The following is a 21,234-nucleotide window of genomic DNA, read 5'->3' as shown; positions in this document are numbered from 1 at the left end:
AGACTCTGGAGGTGTATAGCCAGTCACCTTCTTAAAGCAAAGACCAGGGCTAGAACCAAACTATTCCACTAACACTTGATGCAGATGAAAATCAACAGCCTCTGCAAGGGTCATTTGCAATCCATCCTCCATAACCATCCTCTCCTGCTCTACCTCTGAGGCCTCAGCCCTCATCACAGCCTCCACAGCCTCCCTCTCCTCAGCCTCCCTCTGAGTTGCCTCTCTCAATACCTCCTCCACCTCCTTTGCCTGCTTTTCTGCTGCCCACCAGACCTTCTTCCTCTTCTTCTCCAACTCTTCTTGCTGCTTCTTTCTCTATGCCTCCTAGGCCACATGATCCACCTGGATCTTCTCCTCTCTCTCTCACTCTCTGTTCCACTCCAAGTGGACTTCTATGGTCTCTGTATACTCTTCCTCTATGGTCTGCCATTCCAGACAAAATAATTCCTTAGCCTCTTCAGAGCTATTGGAGGTGGATTCCCTCACCAAAGGCTCAGGAGTATATGAGCAATGATACATGATAGGAGGTGACATAGTTAGAGTGATGATAATAGTATCTGACCAAGTTGCAAAAAATTCTCACAGCCACCAATAATCTTTTATGTGACCTCACCAGCCATCAGGATCTGTGCTCTTGAGGGTAAGAATGCTAACAGGAGAATACTGTTACACATATGCTGCCAGCCTCCATGTCATCTCAATCAACCATAAATTCAATCACAGAAACCCACCAGACTCTGGCCATCCTCTATTACCTATTAATTTTATTTTCACCATTATTATTTCACATCCATATTTCACATTGTAATATCTAGACTCTGAACTTGGTAGCAAATATTGACATCAGAATCCAATAGAATCTGACTCAGAATTAGCTACTATTAGTATATAAAACTATATATAATCATTGTAACTACTCAGTTCAAATATCAACTTGGATAGCCATCTACACTTCATACTCACTTCAACTCCTTCTTCCTTATCTATCAGATTCTGCTCCAAAGGATACTCCTCTTCACTTCTCTGATGAAACTTTATTTTATCTATCTAAATCCTTAGACCCCAACTCAAGGATGATGTTGCCAATAGCTTTATTAATGCCCACACATGCTGCCAGTCTCCATATGTGCACTCAAACCCACTTGATTGGCACATTCCTAACAATAACTTGAGGTATATTCAAATGCACATAAATATTACTACCTACAGAGAGCATATGAGTCTGACCCATAGCTGCTGACAACATACCATAAAGTCCTTCAGCTGACCAATGTTAGACTCAAGCATCATATGAACAGATACACATGATAAACAATCTAGTCTCCTCACACTTTAGGAGATCAGTTGAGTTCACTGATGTGTAGTCTGATCGATATGTCACAAGGCCTTGATGACAGGCTTGAGAGTAGAATAAGATGAAATAAACTTTAGCTTGAAGCTGGGGATTACCAGTGAGAGCAAGCCTCTTAAGTACTGTACAAGTCCTGTTCTAAATATACTACCACTAATTGCATGTTGTCAAGTCCCTTGTGCTCATTGTCCTTAAGCATTACTACCATATATAAAAGGATGATTATGCATTATTGGGCAACTCTGTTGCATTGAAAGACAATGACAGACTTGGCTAGTTGTGGTGACTAAGCCTTGTCTCATGGTCTTAAGCACCTGTGTTAGTGCCCTGACTAAGCATAAATAGGGGTTAATTGAGAGAAAGAATGGAAAAATCATAACAACCAAGTAGAATCACTCATTTGTCAATCTCATCTTTTATCTCTTCAACTCTAGAGTCTGCCCTAAAATTCTCAAGTCTATCCACCTCCTTCTGTAACTCAGCTATTTATGCTCTGATGTCTTCTCATATACACTTCTTCTTCAGACAGTCTCTAGACATGTGACCCTTTTAACTGCAGTTAAAGTACTTGCCTTTCTTCTTGAGATGGTCAATATCTATTGGTTTACTAGTGCTGGTGTATATTATTTCAGTGCCTGTCTTCTGTGTAGTATATGAAGGAACTAGTGGAATTCCTGCCTTTGATGTCTCTGATCCTCCACTAAGCTTCCCATTTGATGTGGCTGGCTTCTTCATCTCTATTGTCTGCCCTGCATTTACTGCCTTTTGTCACAGTCATTTCTTGTTCATCTCAGTGATGCAGTCCTTTTATGCTTCATATTCCTTCAGGATGTTCATACCAATGTTAGAGATCATCAAGATATAGGATTGTGGTACTCCCATCTTTAGATACTCAACTATCTGCCTGTCATTGTTAATGCTCTCTCTGACCTCTGCTAATATCCTGAGTTGCTTCAGCTTGTTAAAGTACTCACTCATGATCTTGTCACCTATATGAAGCTCTTTCATCTTGTTCTTGTGAATCTCTTAGACTGCTGAATCAATGAACTTGTCTTTGACTATCTGTTTGAAGATAGCCCAGAATGAGTATCAATAATACTCATGAGTAGTCAAATAGAGAGTCAGAGCTATTAGTATCCACCACCATTTCACCTTACTTTCAAAGTAAGAGGCAGCAAATACCACTTTGTTCATATCCAAGCTGAGATATATGGTGTAGACCTTAAAATATTGTTTGCAGTCTATAAGGAATCAGTCAATATTGTTGGAGGCACCTTTGAAGAGGCAAGGGGTCTATAAGAGGTCTAGTTTGCACTGAAGCATTGTGGCATTGTTTAGCAAAGTCTCCATAGGGTTGAAGTACTTATCACATAGTGATCAGTGCCAGTCAGTAAGGAGTCTGAGTAGAGAGTGTAGAGAGTTATCATTGGCAACAGGGCTCCCTTGGAGCCTGGCCTCTTTTCATATGATCACTCTGTTCCTGATTATAAACCCCAGCTGAATGACCTCAGAGTCATTCTTGACTAGCTCTTTACTGCTTCCTCCAGCTTTATCAGGTGATGATTGCCCACTGAGGAGTTGGCTTCTCTGCTATGTCCAAGGATTTCAAAATCTGATTAGTCATAACAGTTCTTAGGGCTTAGACTGAGGTATGGCTCTTTGGTCTGAGAGTGTGGAATGCATATATCTCAAGCTGATCATTCATATAGATGATATCATGTATATAGCTCATTGTGGTAGTTATGCCAGGATGTTCAGCATCAGTTGTATTTCATACTTAAAGGATAAGAGTATCTTTAGTGAGTTCTTGAAGTGGTCCCTGTTATAAAAATAAATAGTCCTGTCAATAGCCACATATTACAATATATATCTCCTCTCTTCATTGTCTACTTCTGAATACCTTTTCCTGAGTGAGGTTATTCACCAGCTTTCTTTCTGCAATAGTGCAACTACCCTCTCATGGTATAGTCTCTTGAATTCCTCTATCTGTGTTCTTTGTATCTCCTCCTCCAGTGCTTCTTTGTCTGTATCATCATACTCAACCTATAGGTTAGAGAGAAGGTTCTCCCCTTTCTTGTCATCCTCTTCAGCCTCACTATCCCCATTGCTCTCCTTACTCTTCTTGAGGTAGTTGATGGGCAGGTCATAGCTGGATGACTCAGGAGCTTTCAGCATTGCTGAGAAGCTCCCCATCAGTTTCAGTTCCTGTTCTACTGGAGAAGGTAGGAGAAGCAGGCTGTCACCAAGGTCAGCAAGTTTCATGGCCTCCTATTCATGCTCTGTGTTCCTCCACTGCTTGGCTATATCAGTGGAAGTCTAAATAGAAGTTGTCATTGAGAAAGAGAGTGGTGATACATCCATATAAAAATTGTCAAAGAGTCTGCTCAGTAACTCTAGCTTCTGGTGGTACTCAGATTCCATACCCAGCAAGTATGGAACTGACTTCTGAGTTGAAAGTACTGCTGCTGGTACTAGTACTCTCTTTATAGATCAGCAAAGGAGGTTTTCAGTTATTATTGTCAAGGTTTTAGGCCTCATCAGCAGTGAGGACCTTGGCATTAGTCTAATAGTCAGTAGACTATAGATCATCTTCATTGTTAGTCTCTGTATAGAGGCCATAGTGGTTGGGCTGTTACTGCTCCCACTATCTATATTGAGCAGTATATTGGAGATGCTTATACTCTTTCTGCTGCTCAGCCAATCTTTGCTTGTAGAGCTCTTCAGCCTGTTATTCCTGCTCAAGCTGATCCAATCAGTCATAGATAGCATCACTGTTAGAGTCATACTCTGTCTTCTCATACTCTCTTCTAAGATTATCAGGAATGTGTGAAAGCCCATATCTAGGAAGTATAGAGTTAATATTTGAGGAGAATGGGACTGGACTGAAGGCTGAAGAGGAGAAACTTTCTTGAGGGGTGATGTATCTGAAGTGTCCCTCTATTGCAATTCTTCAAGTATCTTCAATAGAGTCTCTAGCATAATCTCCAATGCTGGGCTCATGAAGAGTAGTGAAAGAGTCAGAGAATGGTGACTTCTCAAAGAAGCCATTGGAGAGATCTTCATCTTCATGGTTAGAGATAGAGAGTGGGACTCATAGGATGTGCACTAGAACATTGAATGAGTTTCAGAATCCTGTAATGCCATGATGCTCATCATCTTGGCTAACTATTCTAAAGGTTCTGACTGATCAGGATTCTTCTTCTTCTTAAACACTCTCTTTATTCATACCACTAGGCCTGGCTTCAGATACAGCTCCAGATGCAGGCTGGAAAGAGGCTCAAGTAGAGAGAGAGATGTCATGAAGGAGGTGATTGGAGGTGACATTACATAAGATTTGCTATATCTGTACAAAAGATTGGTAGTGCCTGACTACCCAAGCTGTAATCCATTGATGTCTGCAGTAGAGAGTGATAACAGCTAATAAGTCTAAAGGTGTTTCTATGATCAAAGCTAGAAGCTTAAAGAATTTATTAGTGAGATCAGTAGTAGTAATGTTAATAGCAGGCATTTGATTTTCTTTACTTATGATGGATATGAGGAAAGGAAAATAAAAGTCTCAAACTAATTGTTAAAGCCAAGTGATACATATCCACTATCATATGGTAAATAAAAGCTGTATCACATTTATACAATCACTTCTGAGTCTAATATGTGATATTTGTGAATATTATATCTCAAGGTCTATATAGGTAGACTCAGATAAGTGGATATGATAAAGGATAGTTTGAGACTAGGGATATATGATGCTGTCTATGCTACTTATATACTTTTAGGTCTGTCACTAAATATATTACTACTAATTGTGAGTGTCTGTGCTATAGTATTTATTGTCCTGGTGAGGTGGTGTTGCCTATAAAAGGCTTGTTGTGCTATTGTCAGAGCATTGCTATGAGTCAAGAGACAATGGCCAATTATGCTGACTAAAATTGTTTCATGGTTCTAAGCACTAGTATAGATGCTCTGACTAAGCATAAATAGAGGTTAATACTGTGAAAATGAGAATAAAAGTGGAAAAATTGTAATAACATCTAATACTTTTTATGATTTCTTCATCTTTTTTGTGACTTATTGTCCCTAAGCACTATCATCACAGCAGCCATCAATCAAATGCCTTTTGTCCATAGCAATAGAGTGCTGATGGAGAATGTGACAGATTTTGCTCAAGTACTAGATTAGATGCACTGCTCAGTGATGCATGTGGAAACTCTACTTAACCTCAAGCTAATGCACAAGCAGCCAAGAACAATTGGATCCAGTGTAGAGGATTTCATGTCACTGTATGCATCCATTGTTTTTCACAAGAAGTCTCAGCTGAGTCTATTACATTATCTCTATTAATTACTTCCTTTAGATTGTCTTTATCATTATTACCTTTATCATTTGACTTACTCACATATGCCACCTATTAGAATACTAGTATATAAGTATCTACTGTACATAGACTAGAACCTATCTTTTCATCTCTTTCTTTCTGTTACGAATTTTCCCTCTTTTTCTCCTTTTACTCCTATTTATGCTTAGTCAGAAGTGGTGAGAAAGGCTTAGTCATCACAATCAGCCTGTTCATCATTGACAATAACTAATGCCTGAAAACACACAATCGACCTTTTATGTATGGTAATGATAATGAAGGACAATGGACACCATAGCACTGAAAAACACAATTAGCAGTAGCATATTATTAGTATGACAGAAACTGTATTTAAGGACCACAGCTCTTGCTGGTAAAACCCCAGCTTCAAGCTAAAGTTTATAACTATCATTCTACCTCGAGTCTACCACAGACCTTGAGTCATACAGAAGGAAGACCAACTCCATGAACTCAGCTGATCCCTTGAAGTGCAAAGGGACGGCCATTTATCACATGGTTTTGCTCATGTGACACTTGAGTCTAATAATTAGCTCAAAGCTGTACCTTCCCTTTCTCAAGCCCAATTGTGCTGAAAAACCAAATGCCCTCCACTATCTCTACTGATCTGAACTTTGATCACAAGTTTTTCAAACTCCTCTCTTCCATTGTCAGAACATTGATAGGATTGTTGGTGATCATTCAGCTGTGCCAGGAACACCATTCAATCACCGCTTGGGCCCTCAGACATTACAACGAATTTTTACGTATCCACAAAATCCTACAAAATGTAACCCCAGACCTCCCTCTACATGACATCCCTGAATCTAGATGAACGATCTACTAGCCCCCAGAAGCCAGACCTAGCGGCTCACATCTGAGGAATAGTGAAGAAGAAGCAGGAGGACAGCGCTCCTCCCAACTCAGAAACCAGCACCCTGGCATCCCAAGGGGATGTGGCATCTTCATACCGAATGCGGTCCTCCATGGTGAAGACCAGGACCTCCCAATGGACTTTTTTGAGCAGTCTCCCTCTCCTGATCTATCTACAGCCCCCCAAACCTATGGGATTGCCGATCATGCCAGGGACTCTCTCGATGCTGCTCAGCTGGCTCGATGATCCTGACCCTCGACTCTTCAAAGCCAGCCTCACAGCCCTGCCCCCACAACTGGAGTCAGCCCTCGGATAGAGGGGAACCCCCAGAACAATGAAGAGCAATGATGATGAGTATAGGAAGAAACCATTCACCAGTACTTCCCCATCTGGGACCTTACTATTCCCTTCAATTATAGTGATGCCATCTGACAAGAAGAACATAGGCAGCATAACCCGCAGCCAGTACATAGAGAACATGAGGATCACAGTGAGGAGGAGCTCCAGAGAAGAACAGCTGCCCAGCTCAACAAGCAAAACTGAGATCGCCAGCACAAAGTCGAAAGAGACTGACTCACCAGGGCCAATATCACCAATTGGTATGGACTTCGACCCGAAGTCCAGAGTGTCCTTGCCCCCATATATGCAGATGGCTCTCTCTCGACTCTGGTCTTCTGAGAACCTAGCTCCTCTAGGAGTGGAACTCCAGAGTATCGAGCAGACTGTACTCGAAGACTTGACTTCCACAGCCCTCTGACCCCTGAATATCTCTCTTCCCAAAAGACACCCAGCACAGACTCTGCCATTGGGAGCAACAAGTCCATTCTCAGACACTACGGACTTCGAGTCCCCAGTAATGCCCACATCCCTGCCTGTGCCCTCCGAGGATTTCTCAGAAGTCAGGTTGTTAGTCAGCTTATCAACAATGACTATAGACAGAACATCTACCTCTATCATGAGTGAGTGGAGGTGGCATGAGCTACTGGCAGAAACCAATACGACTCTGACATCAGCACACGAACCCTCGCAGCCTATAACTATACACCAGGTTCTGCAACCACTGGGCCAAGCACACAGCTAGGGCAGCATAACGATAATACAACTAAGAGAGGATGTGGAACCCTATGCTCCACTCACCGCTTCTCTCCTCAAAGAGGAAGAGGATGATGAGGCTACAGAGGAGGAGGAAACTGAAAGCAGTGACCCACCCCACCCTAGAGGGATCATAGGACTAGGGATAGTAGAAATGACAGATAAAGAAGAACTGGAACAGAAGATAGCAAAGGCCAGAATGCAGGAGTACCAAGAGTACTACTACTGAGGGGTGAATTTCTTATGGCACAATGCTACCTAGGTAGCATTGCAAATAGGACAATTATATTTACATTCCGAGACTGACCAACAAACAGAAATCCTGAAGCACATAGCAACAGACTATGCTGCAACTCAATACAATCAATAACACTCCAAAGACTAGATTCAATGGCTGCTGGCATACCCCATATCGGCATGAGTATACCCCATGCTGAAAACACCACCAACACCATCAAAGTGAGCCATATACACTGCCCCCTCATTCTGCAGCACCTTTTCGTGCTCTGATATATCAGCTGAAACCATGGCAATGCAGCTAACCAGGAGCCAACCATGGCCATCAGACAAGCCGATTGGTTATCGAAACCCATAGACTGGGAAAGAAGCCTGCCTTCTCAGAGGACAGCCACTCTCTGATGAGGCCAAAGCAAGTGGAACAGGGAAAGAACCAGTCTGAGATGATCCAGAGGCTATCCAACTCGGATTCACTATATAGAATGAGATTATCATCAAAAAAACCAAACCCTCTCCTGGAAGTCCAGTCGCAGATGACAGCTCTTTACATTTGTTCCCTGGGCCACCCAATGAGTGGCACTGCCCCCTTTCAATGAATATCCCAACCCAATAGGTTCCTTGCCCCATGATATGGCTGTCCTTCAGTGCCAACCTGATCTATTATGAAAGCTCCAACCTTTTAAGGGGGCCTCCGATGATATAAATCGCTTTCTTGTCGACTGTGAACAGTACTTCAAGGTATACACTGAGTACCTTGGAACGGATATGAATAAGGTGGTCTTCGCCACCTCTTACTTAGAAGAGAAGATGAAGATATGATGGATCCTCCTTTCCCTGAACTTTCGATCAACCATGAGAGAACATTATTGATACCTGTCATGACTGACCTTCAAACAAATGATCAACAATAAGTTCATTGATCTGGTGGTACAAGAAGTACACAAACAAAAGATCAAGGAGTACAAGATGGGAGATAAGGCAGCTATGGACTACTTCGACAAGCTCGAAAGGCTCACCAAATTGGCAGGAATTCAGGAGGATACAGCCAACAATGGCCGAATGGTTGAAGCCCTCAAAAGAGGAGTCTCTCCTTTATACCTCACGATGATCTCTGCTATGGATGTCAAAATGTTGATACCAGTCGGTTATGATGAGTGAAAGAAATGGATCATCGAGATGTACAAGGAACGACAAAGGCAGAAAGCAGAATCATTGATGTTGCAGGAGTATACCAAGAAACTGACCCTGCCAACCCTGAACAAGTTGGAGCAAACTGCTGGGAAATCATCAGGGCTCTCGAAGGCATCGACCTATGAGAGCCAGAAAACTGGGACCGACACTACATACACCGGGGCAGGAAAACCGATGGACATTGACAGGTAGAAAAAGAAAAGAAAGTGCTTTAACTGTGGATAGAAGAGGCACATGTCAAAAGACTGCCCAAAGAAGAAGAGAACTTGCAAAGACATATGAGCATAGATTGCCGAGTTACAAAAAGAAGAGGAAGACCTGGAAAAGGAAACCAAGGTCGAGGAAGTAAAAGATGGGGCCAGCCAGTGAGCAATTCCACTGATCTGGCTAAACCATCTGAAGGTGTGCAAACTCCAGCTGTTGATCGGACTTATGCTACTCCTGTAGTTACACTCGTGTCATCACTACATATGCATTCGAATATATCCAGACCAACTATTCTGTACACCACTGAATCATGAGAAAAAACTCAAATGCTAGATAGCCAAATAAGAGCAGAGAGCTCCCCAAGCTGGCTCAAGTCATTTGCTACTGAATGGATCTGGAGGGCCATCAAAGAAGCCAAGGATGTCGCCATAGCAAGAGCCACACTCAAGGCCTGGATACACTGAACCCAAACTGATGAAGTCACTAATGAAGTAATAAGTGGAGTAAAAAACACTGAATGAAGTAGGGCACTCGAGTGGCTTGATGAACTACATGGACCCTGAAAGTTCATACGACGTGCCAAGACTCTAGGCAGAGACCTAACCATCAAAGCACAGGTCGAGACCCTAATGTCTTGATCCACATACTCGGTCACTGCCCTTCTTGACAGTGGTTGCACCGAAAGCTTGATAAATCTGCCTTCGTCACCAAAAACAATCTCTCGACAAGGATCACAGCCACGTCCATCCCGATGTATAATGCCAATAGAACAAGAAACTAAGCCAGCACAATTACTGAGTTTATTGAACTCTGACTCACTATCAGAGATCACACTGAATGAATAGACCTAGCCGTAACCAATCTCGGAACTAAGGAGGTGTTCCTTGGTCACAATTGGCTAATATGGCACAACCCGCTTATCAACTGGAAAACCAGATGAATCACCTTTGCCCAGTGTCGATGCTGAAAAATTCCATTTGAACTGTCTGACGAAGACCTGGAGGATAGATGAGACAAAGAAATGGAGGATGGGGAGACCATTCTCACCGTTGATCTCCAAAAAGAGGCCCATATCTATGCAGTCTATCATGCCAACAACTTGGCTGCAAAAGCTAATGAGAGGCAAGAGGAAAAGACATTCAAAGAAATGGTGTCTGATTGGATGTAGGACTACCAAGACCTCTTCGACAAAGAGAGTTTTGACGAGCTCTCTGCCCCAAAACCCTGGGATCATGTGATCGAACTGGTCCTGAATTCAAATGTCAACCTCGACTGTAAAATCTACCCCCTCAGTCATCAGGAGCAACAAGAGCTAGATAAATTCCTCGACAAGAACCTATCGAGCAGCTGAATTAAGCCATCAAAATCCCCTATGGCATCGCTGTTCTTCTTTGTAAAAAAGAAAGATGGCAAGCTCCATCCAGTACAGGACTATCAGAAGCTAAATGAGATGATGATCAAAAATCAATATCTCCTCCCCCTTATCTCAGAATTGATGGATAAACTCTGAGGAGCCAAGTATTACACCAAGCTCGATGTCTGCTGGGAATATAACAACGTCTGAATCAAGGAGAGAGACAAATGAAAGGCCACCTTCAGAATGAATCGGGGACTGTTCAAGCCCACCATCATGTTCTTTGGCCTGACCAATTCTCCTGCCACATTCCAGTGGATGATGAATAACATATTCAAAGATCTCATCACCACCAAGAAGGTTACGATCTATTTGGATGACATTTTAATCATGTTGCACACAAAGGAGGAGCACTGGAGACTGATGAGGCAAGTACTCACCCTCATGAGAAAACATAAACTGTTCCTCAAAGCTGAGAAGTGTGAATTTGAGGTACTCAAGACAGAATACCTTGGGGTAATAATCAGTGAAGGGAGTATTTGGATGGACCCCATCAAAGTAGCAGGGATAGTCAAGTGGCCAGAATCCACAAAGAAAAAGGAGCTACAATCCTTTCTCAGCTTCACAAACTTCTATCAGCAGTTCATCCAGGATTACAGCAAGATAGTTCAACCAATGACCCAGCTTATCAGAAACACCCTCTAGAATTGAGGCCCCTCCCAGCAGACCACATTTGACAATCTGAAGCGACGACTAGCCAAAGATGTCATACTGGCCATACTATCTCAGGAGGAAAGGTTCCAAGTGGAAGCAGACTCCAGTAAGGAGGCAATAGGAGCAGTTCTCTCACAGGAACAAGATGGAAAATGGTGTCTGGTTGCATTCTTTTCAAAGGCACTCACAATCACAGAAAGAAACTATGAGATCTATGACAAAGAGTTGCTCACCATCATGCTTGCCTTAGAAGAATGGCGGCATTATTTGATTGGGGCTTCTAAAGTCTTCAAAGTATGGATGGATCACCAGAACCTCCAATACTTCTGACAACCTCAGAAGTTAAATCGACAGCAAGCCTGATGAGTCATGGAGCTCAGCCAATACCAATACACCTTACACTACAAGGCAGGGATGGTGAACAAAAAGGCCAATCTCCTATCTCGATGGGCAGATCATGATCAGGGAGAAGCTGATAATATAGGAGTAACACTGTTATGACCTGAACACTTCAGGGCCATGATCATGCCAACTGAAGAGGAAATCCATGAGCAAATCAAAAGTGCGATATGGGACCCCAACAAGTGGGATCAAGAGATCACCTCATCTTTCAATCACAAATGAGGGATGATAAAGGAGAAAGGACTAATTTGTTATGATGAAAGGATCTACATCCCCAGGGATCAAAGTCTACATGGTGAAATCATTGCCACTTGTCACAATCACGCAACTGCTAGACACTCCAGCATCACCAAAACCAAAGAGCTCATACTATGAGAATATTGGTGGCCCAAAATGAGGAAGGACATCATCACATATGTCAAAGTGTGTGAGGTCTGTCAACAGGGAAAAGCTGTCATGCAAGCAAGGAAGATCCCATTGCACCTGAATGAGGTATCAACATGCCCATGGACCCACATCTCTGTGGATATGATTACTAGATTATCTGAATGTAGTGGCTATGATGCCATTCTTGTTATTGTCGATTGCTTCTCCAAAGCGATCATTTCCGTATCCTGCTCCACTGAACTGACATCAGAAGAGTGGGCAAAAATCCTATAAGATGAAGTCTATGCAAAATACGGAATGCCTCAAGTCATGATCTCTGACAGAGGCCCTCAATTCGTCTCCAAATTTCTTGACAACTTGTATCGACTGCTAAACATCACGAGAAATGCATCCACAGCATATCACTCGCAAACAGATGGACAAACAGAATGGGCAAACCAGGAAGTCGAAAAGTACTTATGACTTTTCATCAACTACCGACAAGATGACTGGGTAGAGTAGCTAGTGCTTGCCATTTTCCAACACAATAATCAGATTCACTCTGTAACAGAGAAAACCCTCTTGTTTGTAAACTACGGCTGCCATTCCAATGTCACCCAATCAATGTGGCACCAGTCTTTGACCCCAGCAGCTGCAGATTTCACCTCGGAAATGGCAAAAATACACATGGAAACAAAGACAGCACTAGAAAAGGCCATGACAACTATGAAGGCACAATTTGACAAGCATTGCCAGCCTTCCCATACTTACAACCCCTATGACTAAGTCTGGTTAGACACCACAAACTTACACCTGTCACATCCCAAATAGAAACTCTCTGATAAATGTACAGGGCCTTTTAGCATAATTGCCAAGGTCAGGGCAGCAGCATATAAACTGAAACTACTCTCTTCCTGAAAAATTCATGACACGTTCAATGAAGTCCTCCTGATGCTGTACATCACCTCTGCATTTCCAAATCAACAACAGCCATTATCTCCACTGCCAGACCTCATTGATGACAAAGAATATTATGAAATTGACCAGGTCTTTAATCACAAACTATGAAAAGTCAAGGCAAAAGGGAGGGGGATGACAACAACTGTGAACTATCTCGTCAGTTAGAAAGAATATGGACCAGAATCCAACCAATAGATAAATGAGAAATACATGAATGCCGAGGATGCCATACGCGACTATAAACTATTCCTAAATTAAGCCATTGGGACGATGGTCTTAAGGAGGAGGTAATGTTACAAATTTTCCCTCTTTTTCTCCTTTTACCTCTATTTATACTTAGTCAGAAGTAGTGAGAAAGGCTTAGTCATCATAATCAGCCTGTTCATCATCAATGACAACCGACACCTGAGGACACACAATCGACCTTTTATGTATGGTAACAACAACGAAAGACAATAGGCACCATAGCACTGAGAAACACAATTAGCAGTAGCATATTATTAGTATGACAGAAACTGTATTTAAGGACCACAGCTCTTGCTGGTAAAACTCCAGCTTCAAGCTAAAGTTTATAACTACCATTCTACCTCAAGTCTATCACAGACCTTGAGTCATACAGAAGGAAGACCAACTCTGTGAACTCAGCTGATCTCTTGAAGTGCAAAGAGACAGCCATTTATCATGTGGTTTTGCTCATGTGACACTTGGGCCTAACACTTTCTGAATATGACTCTCTATTCTACTGCCAATGGCTACTGAGTACCTACACAAGGCTGGTTTCAAGGTGTTTCAGCTCACACTAGGAAAATCTGTGTATGGAATTCTTTCTGATTCTGATGCTATCAGACTTCACACACATTCAAGTGTGGTTTTCCTCTTTTTGCTAATGACAATAAACTATGAGAGAAATCCAATTCTATAATATTGTAACTCAGAGTGCTTTGTCTCATTAAGTAAATTCAATAGGATAACTTGAAGATTTTTCTGCATCCAGAGGGTACAACAGGTTTAGAGATGAATGTCCAAGTACTCCATATCTTTAGTCTTGCATTGCTCATTAAAGGATATTATTTTCTCATTTCTCTTTCCAGAATTTCAAGTAGTGGCATAAGTCATGATGAGCTCTGTGCATCTTCTGCCAATGTTTCATAAAAAGAATATAAATACAGTGGATGTATGTTCCCAGCCTGGCCATTATTTCTTTACACCAACTCTGAGTTCAGAAAGTATCTACTAAATATGGCATTTGAGCATCAGGCTACAGGGCTCTAAAAAAGTGATGCACATTCATAGCACCTAATAGAGTACACTGTTAGCTATAATGTAGACCTCACACAGCATAGCAATAAGCAGAAACACAGTGTTGTATTCACTATACCTAATAGAGTACACTGTTAGCTATAATATAGACTACAGAATATCAATCAGTAACATAAATAAAGTAATATAAGTAGATACTCACTCTCACACAGCATAGTGATAAGCAGAAATATGATGAGGGTGCTTGACAGACCATATTCAATATATATAGTCTATTCTGATATAAAGGAGTATCAAGCTCAGCCAGCAGGATACAATGGAGCTTCTGCTTGCTAATCCAACACACTCTCTCAAGCAGAGCAAAGTCCAAGCTCAGTAGCAAAGTGCTTCACCTTGGCTGAAGATAAAGGCTTAATGAGAGCATCAGCAACTATATCCTCAGTGGGACAATAAACAAGATGAAGAGAGCCTTCACTAATGATCCAGCAAATGAAGTGAAAGCAAATGTTGATGTGCTTAGTTCAGGCATGATACTGATAATCTTTCAAGAGTGCAATAGCAGACTGATTGTCTGAGAATAAAGTTGTAGCATTAGTAATCGATGAGAAAACTTGAGAGAGCAGACTATGAAGCCAGAGCACCTCCTTCAATGCATATGTTGCAGCCATATATTCAGACTCAGTGATTGAAAGCAAAACAATCTCCTGTTTTTTAGATGACTATGAAACAGCTTCACCATTCAGCATGAAAGCATACCCAGTAATAGCATGTCTATCCTCTGCTATGCTCCCATTAGCATCCACATATCCATGCAAAACCTTTTTGTTTCCTCTAAATGTTAGCCAGTAATCTCTCATGCTCTTTAGATAGCAAAAGATGTGCTTTACAGCCTTCCAATGGGCCTCTGCAGCAGCTGTTGAATATTTTGAGACTGTTGTTATGGCAAATGTGATGTCAGGGCATGTCTCAAGCATAACCCAGATCAAAGAGCCAATAGACTCTCTGTAAGAGACATCTCTCATGGCTGCAATTTCTTGGGTAGAGGCTAGTGCAGGAAAGGAAAACAAGCAGAGATTAATATTCATTGGTGTAGAGACTGGTTTGAGGTCTTCAAAGCTATAGTGACAAACAATGGCATCAATGTATAAGCATTGAGAAAGAGAAACAGAGCATGACTCATAGTCATATGTGATCTTGATGCTGAGAATCCAGTGCAGCTCTCCCAAATCTGTGACTTTTATGTATTTTGCCATACCTTCCTTTACCTCTTGCACTAGATGCAATGGTGATGCTGTGATGGTGCAGTCATCAATATGGACAGCAATAACAGTCAAGTTTCAGCTCTCCTGCTTGTAAACACAGCTTGATCAATGTCACACTGCTTAAATCTCAGCTGCACCATCAAAATCTCAACAAGACATTGATACCAGCAATGACCACTCTACTTTAAACCATACAGAGTCTTTATGAGATGGCAGACTTGACTAGGATAGGAGCCAGGCTCAGAATAGCCAGAAGGTTGATGCATATAAATGATTTCTTCATTGGTGAGCTTTCTATTCAAGTATACACCCTTGATATCAACTTGATGGAGCTTTAGGTCAAGTGCTACAGCCATAGCAAAGATTGAATGGATTAATGCAAGTCTTGCAACAAGAGCATAAGTGTTGAAGTAGTCAACATCAGGTACTTGTGAGAACTCTTGTGCTACTAAGCAAGCTTTGAACTTGACTATGCCTCCCTCAGCATCCTTCTTGATTCAAAAGACCCACTTCAAGCCCATGATATTTGCCCTAATTGGTTTTTTGACAATTTTCCAAATCTCCACAGTCTTTAATATTGTAAGCTCTTTCTGTATTGCATCTTCTCACAAAGGCCAATCAGGCTGATGCTTCACTTCAGCTAGACTGTGTGGCTCTAAGGCTTCTGCATCAGCTGTTGAAATGGCCATGGCATACTCCTCAAGGAAGTCAGCATCCTCAAGTATCATCAATCAATCTGCCTCTCCCTCTCTCTCAAACTCAAGAGGTTCATTATTTTCATTGACAACTGGTAACTGAATATCAACAGGTACTACAGGATCACTTAAGTATGCTGATACACTGCCTTTGCCAGAGATAAGATTCAGCACCCACTGGCTAGACTTTCAAGTGTGTTTAGAATGGGTTTCTTCAACTATGGGTTGGACTGTAGGCTGAGCTTTAGAGATAGATGACACCTGTAATGGCTTTGCAGTAAGTGGGTTGAACTGAGTTTTTAGCATTGACAAAATCTTGTGTAGCTCAATATCTTCCTCTCTTTCAAGATCATCAGTGGCAATACAAGTTGTATCAAAATAGACATTTCACTTGACAGACATAGTCTTGCTCTCTGTCTAGTAGACATGAGATCCATTGCTTGTTTTGTTGAATCCAATCCACCAACCTTCACATATGTGATGACCCAGCTTCATAGCCTTAGTCTCAAAGTGTACCCAGCATTTCTCTCTCCATTCCTGCAATCCTTTTAGATCTGGCTTCTTTTATATGACAGTCTCATAAGGAGTTATCCCATCCAGAGCCTTTGTTAATATTCTGTTGAGAATCCAGACAGCATAGCAAATAGTCTCAGCCCATAGAAAGCAAGGTAAGCTGCTCAAATGCAGCATAGCTTTGACTTTTTCAATAACTGTGATTATATCTTTTAGCCATCTCATTGTGCTGTGGTATATCATGCACAGTCATCTTTCTTGCTGTGCCAGCAGTTTTCAGATGCAAGATAAATGCTTTGTTGAAGTATTCACCTCCACAGTCTGAATGGAGGATTTTTACAGGGCAGTCATGCTGGGTGCAGATGTGAGCTTCATAGGCCTTGTACATCATGAAAGCTTCACTCTTCTAGTATAAGAATTCAAGATAAGCCCAATGAGTGCTATCATCAATGAAGGAGATAAAGTAACAGCATTTACACAGAGATTCCATGAGTGCAGGTCTTCATAAATCAGAGTGAATTTCATCTCCAATATCAGTTGCATGTTCTTCTCCTCAAGCCTTAGACACCAGCTTTCATGTAGCTTTAGTATAGACACATGACTCACAGAACTGTGGTTCTCCAGATGACTTGTCAAGCTTTACTCTGGTCATGAAGTCTTTTTTGACTAGACAACCAGCAACTTCAGATGAAATGTGGCTCATGCAACAGTGCAATTGGTCTAGAGTAAGCACCTCCTTAGCTGTCCCAGCCAAATCTCCCTCATGATAAATCTGATATAGGCCACCATTATCTTTTGAGACAACCCCAACTACCTTTCCATCTAGTGCATAGATGATGTATTTTCTGCCACTAAAAGTCAACTTGAAACTAAGATCATCAAGTCAGCCAACTGAAATGAGTGTATAGCCAACTTTGGGAGAGTACATAACCTTGGTGAGTTGCAGGTTGCTTGCATTTGCATCATTTGGCACATTAATGCTTATTATGCTCTTTCCAGCTGCAGAAAATTTTTGAGTGTTCACAGCATGGAATGCCTTGAGTGGGACAGACTGGAACAAGTTGAAATTGTCACAGTAAGGGGAAATATAGTGTGTACAGCTAGAGTCATAGAGTTTAGTATGAATTTGAACATTGGGTAAGCTTACAGTGTTGGTAACAGCTGTAACTGACTCTTTAAAAGCAGATACATCCTCCAAAGTTGGCATGTCAGATGTGGCATCTGATTGCCTGTCAACAAAGGAGTTCACATCACTCCAATCAATATCTGAGGACAATGTGCTGCTCAGCTCATCCTATGACTCATCACCAACCTCCAAAAAAAGATCAGTATCATCATCTTCATCCTCCAAATCCTCTGACAAGCTCTCAACTTCTGACTCATCTGACTCAGAAACTGCAGCCAGTGATGGCATGTCACTAGCATCATCAACCTCAAATGCACCACCAGCTTTCCAGTCTGAATCTGATGATTCCTCAGCCACATTGGCTATTTCACCCTTCAATCCAGAGGCCTTGCTGTCATTGTCTGACAACTTCTTCTCAGGGCATTTGTTTTTGAAGTGTCCTTCCTTCTCACATCCCCAGCACAATTTCTTGCTGGGTTTCTTGCCCTTCTTATTGCCACCTGAGCTTGATGAAACAGACATGGCTTCATCTTGCTCCAAGTCCTTTCTCTTTTCAGACTGCCAACTATGCTTGGCTCACTTGCACTCCAGTTGGTCATATTCCTCAGAAATGGCATGGATCAGGTTCTTGGGATCGACTTCCTTGTTGGAACTAAAAAGCTTTGCCACCATAAGGAGAGTCAATGCATACTTGGCAAAATAGAGAGGAATAGAGGTGAGAATCATTGAGCAGTAATCTTTCTCCTTGATGATGACACTGATGGAAGCTAATGACTCCTGTTTCATTGACAGACTGTCAAGAAACTCATGAACATTGTCTTTGGCCAGGCAATATGACTCCATAATGCATAGCCATGCTTATCGGCAAACTCTTTTTTGATCTTTGACCAGGCTACAGCAACTGTGGGAAGATGCTGAATCTTCATAGTGACTGAGTCAGGGATCTTCAAGAGCTGGAGGTTCTTGGCTACAGCCTCATCTTTCTCCCATTCATCTAGCTCAGCCATGAGAGCTGTTGTGGGTGCAGTGAGAGAGGGTTTGGGCTTTGATCCATTGAAGTGATCCCATTTCCCTTTGGCTTGAACACCAGTGGAAAAGCAGAGGTAGAAGATGGACAGTTGTCACCAGACATGTTCAGTGTGGGGACATTCAATGGTAGGCCTGTAGTCAAGGCAGCAATGGTGGAAGTCATTTGAGTATGAAGGATGGGATAGAATAATTCTCGGTGCCGTATAACCTCTAAGAAAGTGATGCACGTTCGTAGCACCTAATAGAGTGCACTGTTAGCTATAATGTAGACCTCACACAGCGTAGCGATAAGCAGAAACACGGTGAGGGTGTTCGACGGACCGTATTCAATATATATAGTCCATCCCGACATAAAGGGGTATCGAGCTCGGCCGGCGGGATACGATGGAGCTCCTGCTTGCTAATCCAACAAGGGCAGTACCCCAGCCAATAGTGTGAATGATATAGGTATGAATATCTTCGAAAGATATTAATGCATAGTTTGCTGATGATCCACTATAGGTTCCCCTTACCCCAATGCTACTGGTCACAACGATGGAAACGATGAAGCCATGCCGGTGGAAGGTATTCTCTGTCTTTCCTACTGAAATGTAGTGCTGATTCTTTGGAAAGAAAGCGGAAACATTATCATCATGGCGTGGAGCTACGCCCAGAAGACTGGAGACACTTCCCAGCTCACGAAATATGTAAGATACTGCTTCTCCCAGACTCTCATCCATCGGGTATTCTAACAAGACGCCTTTCCTTCCTTCAGTTCGACCTACTGGACCAATGGGGGCAATATTTGATCTCCGACGCTCTCGTTCCAGCTTATCAACTCAGCACCGATGACTTTGCGGGCAGCCTTGCGAACCAGACCAATCTCGCAATCATCGGAATCATCGGAATCAGTGCGATGACGCAGATTGCTGACATCTTAGGCGATGATACCAAGAGCAGCGATTACAATGTTTATTTCTTTCGATGAACCGTTGCTATCATTCAACCTCAATTATTTCCAGGCCATCGCTCAGATTATGTTTCACAATGGCAGAACCTGGCGTTTTCGGATGACGATAGCCATCTTACTCTCTCTGTAATCTCTGTCTCTTGGGCTGAACCTTTCTTGACTGACCTATGGAAAAATTTAGTATGGGAACTCTCCCAGGTGAGTAACGTCTCCCGCCCGGAGTACAGGTTGCGTTAACTCACCTCGCTTTAGCTGGGGCCTATCCTATAACTTATACGCCGATAAATTATTGAATCTCAATATCTTCCCCCAATCTGCCTATGAAACACGTACGTTCTTGTTGTATTTCAGGAAAGGGTCGAACTCATTTTCAAACAGAGACGAAGTGGTAACCCACAGTTGCGAGTGAGTTTCTGGAAATGAGCGTTGTTCTATGCACCTAAACTGATGCCTTCAAGACAAGTACGGTGTCCTGCTGGATAGTCGATGAGCTCTCACCTTCCATTACAAGTATTACAAGCACTGGACTTCCGAGACTCCTTATAGACACACATATACCTTGAGCGGTACGTGGGCTGCATCTCTTCGTTCACCGGTGACCCAATGTGTCCTCCATAGTTTGGGAAATCTGGACTGCCACAATCATGATGAACAATTCTACTCGGGACTTGCTCATCCTATCCGTCGTAAATTGGGTCTCTAGTAGGCTAAGCTCCCAGCCATTCGGATATTTTTACAACAGTACAGATGGGGGAGTGCAGGGTTTCAAAGCAAGGCTTGTAGTGGGGGGACATTGTGTGTTCTTCATTGTTCGTTGACAGAGTGGCTAAGTATGTCTCTTCTAGTGGCCTTGGTACGCTTTCCTATTAATCAAGCTTGGATTAATCCCATTAGCCTCTGTGAAATCCTTGATTAGCTTGTTCTGTGAGGTTTGGATCTCGCTCCGGATCTGGTGTTAAATAATTAATCTTTCATTAGAAATGACATGAACTCTAAAGGAGATTCAACCGGTAACAATGACACGAATACTGGCACTAACACCGGAAGTGGATCTGATGATAATGACAATAGCATAGGCGGCAACAGTAGCAATAACGGCGGTGACACTGATTGGGCCTTCCCGAATGTCTTGCCCCCATTAGTCTATTATTCGCTTTGGTGACGTTTCAACTAAGCCAATATCGATGGTGTACCTCATCATGTAGGATAATTTATTCATAACGTCGTCGAATAATTGGGTGCTTCTTTCCGAGATTTACTTGATATACGACGCGACATGCAATGAGACCTTATCTCCTGTCACG

The 21,234-nt window shown here is 42.3% G+C and overlaps 2 protein-coding genes across 2 annotated transcripts; both read left to right on the top strand.

Annotated features, from left to right (window-relative positions):
* Positions 1 to 19,202: 19,202 nt before the first annotated feature.
* Positions 19,203 to 20,322, top strand: BT62DRAFT_1002582 (DUF1793-domain-containing protein; the record flags this gene model as incomplete). The annotated part of the gene is made up of 10 exons (XM_043176863.1): positions 19,203 to 19,208; positions 19,262 to 19,339; positions 19,395 to 19,428; positions 19,483 to 19,545; positions 19,594 to 19,667; positions 19,736 to 19,930; positions 20,015 to 20,056; positions 20,112 to 20,128; positions 20,183 to 20,259; positions 20,309 to 20,322. 10 exons carry the CDS (start codon positions 19,203 to 19,205, stop codon positions 20,320 to 20,322), a joined length of 600 nt encoding a protein of 199 aa, XP_043042539.1.
* Positions 20,323 to 20,375: 53 nt separating this feature from the next.
* On the top strand, positions 20,376 to 21,224 carry BT62DRAFT_659498 (uncharacterized protein). Its single transcript, XM_043181794.1, has 6 exons — positions 20,376 to 20,496; positions 20,549 to 20,632; positions 20,678 to 20,725; positions 20,776 to 20,783; positions 20,847 to 20,854; positions 20,909 to 21,224. Exons 2-6 carry the CDS (start codon positions 20,575 to 20,577, stop codon positions 21,090 to 21,092), a joined length of 306 nt encoding a protein of 101 aa, XP_043042538.1. The 5' UTR covers positions 20,376 to 20,496; positions 20,549 to 20,574; the 3' UTR covers positions 21,093 to 21,224.
* The last annotated feature ends 10 nt before the right edge of the window (positions 21,225 to 21,234 follow it).

Source organism: Guyanagaster necrorhizus, assembly GCF_019112545.1.
Source record: "Guyanagaster necrorhizus MCA 3950 unplaced genomic scaffold BT62scaffold_6, whole genome shotgun sequence".
Lineage (NCBI taxonomy): Eukaryota > Fungi > Basidiomycota > Agaricomycetes > Agaricales > Physalacriaceae > Guyanagaster > Guyanagaster necrorhizus.
Note: the sequence above shows the minus strand (reverse complement) of the source record. Positions and strands in the feature narration are given on the sequence as shown.